Genomic DNA, 1,065 nt, shown 5'->3' with positions numbered 1-1,065 from the left:
CTTTGGAGCCAGAAGGTCCAGGTTCAATCTCCAGCTCTGCCCCTCTAACTGCGAAGGGGCCCGCGCTCCACCAGGCATGCCTCTCCCCCTGCCCAGGTCCCCTCGAGATGAGGAATGAGCAGGGCCGTGGGAAGTCCCTCTGGAGATGTGCCTGCCCCTCAGTGAGCTCAGCTGTCAAGGCCGTCACGTCCAACCTGGGGTCTGCACCGGAGGACCTCAGTCCACGCAGCCCCCGCCCACGGAAGGGAGGAGGTGGGGAGGGTCCAGCCACAGCGCGGGCTTACAGTCGCACTCCCAGTGCCAGCAGCAGCCGTCGGGGTCCAGGACGCGCACGGGCGTGAGGTTGTTGGAGCAGGTGGGCATGGGCGGGGGCTCGCACTCCACGTGCACGATCTCCACCGTGTTGTTCTGCTTGCAAGTGGCCATGATGCAGTCGCAGATCCACCACGTCTCGTTCTCCTGAGGGCGGGGAGGGCGCAGGGTCAGGGGGACAGGCCCCACCACCCAGCCCACGCAGAACACTGCTTGTGAGGCCCCAGAGTGAGCACCTAAGAGCCCTCCCCAGGAGGCTGGAGGCCAAGGGCTGCCCCATCAGGGAGGCGGCTTCAAGGCCACTGTGCTGCAGCAAGAGCACAGCACTGTGCTCCTTGTGGGTGAGACGGCAGCGTGCCCCAGCAGACCCCACGTGGAAAGGCAGCTTGGAGCCTTGGCCTTACTGGGGATGGTGCGGGACATGGGGGACAGAGGCGTCTTGGGTGACCAGCAGGAAGGCAGCGCCTGGGGCATTGAAGGCCTGGACGGTGGGGACACTGCTGCCCATGGCCCACTGACCTTTCTGGGAGGATCAAAGTCAGGGCACCCAGAGGGCTTGGTGGTGGCTGGCGTGCTTGATGTTGTGGACAGCGTGGGCGTTGGCGTGGGTGTGCTGGGCGTTGGGGAGGGGGTGGATGGGCAGGACCAGTTGAAGAACTGCAAGGAGCAGTCCAGCGAGCAGTTCACGAAGTAGCAGGTGTCCCCGTGCCTGCCGTTGTACACCACCTCGCCTGCAGGGGGAGAGACCAGTGC

At 65.4% G+C, this 1,065-nt stretch overlaps 1 protein-coding gene across 1 annotated transcript in view; it reads right to left on the bottom strand.

The window, feature by feature from the left end:
• Positions 1-284: 284 nt before the first annotated feature.
• LOC124232380 (mucin-2-like) overlaps positions 285-1,065 on the bottom strand; it is a gene marked incomplete at both ends in the record, with an annotated part of 10,983 nt that continues 10,202 nt past the window's right edge. The window contains 2 exons of the mRNA XM_046649350.1: positions 285-459; positions 832-1,043. Coding sequence (XP_046505306.1) covers positions 285-459; positions 832-1,043 — 387 coding nt within the window. The remainder of the gene's footprint in view (positions 460-831; positions 1,044-1,065) is intronic.

Source organism: Equus quagga, unplaced genomic scaffold (genome assembly GCF_021613505.1).
Source record: "Equus quagga isolate Etosha38 unplaced genomic scaffold, UCLA_HA_Equagga_1.0 HiC_scaffold_5205_RagTag, whole genome shotgun sequence".
Taxonomy (NCBI): domain Eukaryota; kingdom Metazoa; phylum Chordata; class Mammalia; order Perissodactyla; family Equidae; genus Equus; species Equus quagga.
This window is presented reverse-complemented; position numbering and strand designations above follow the sequence as displayed.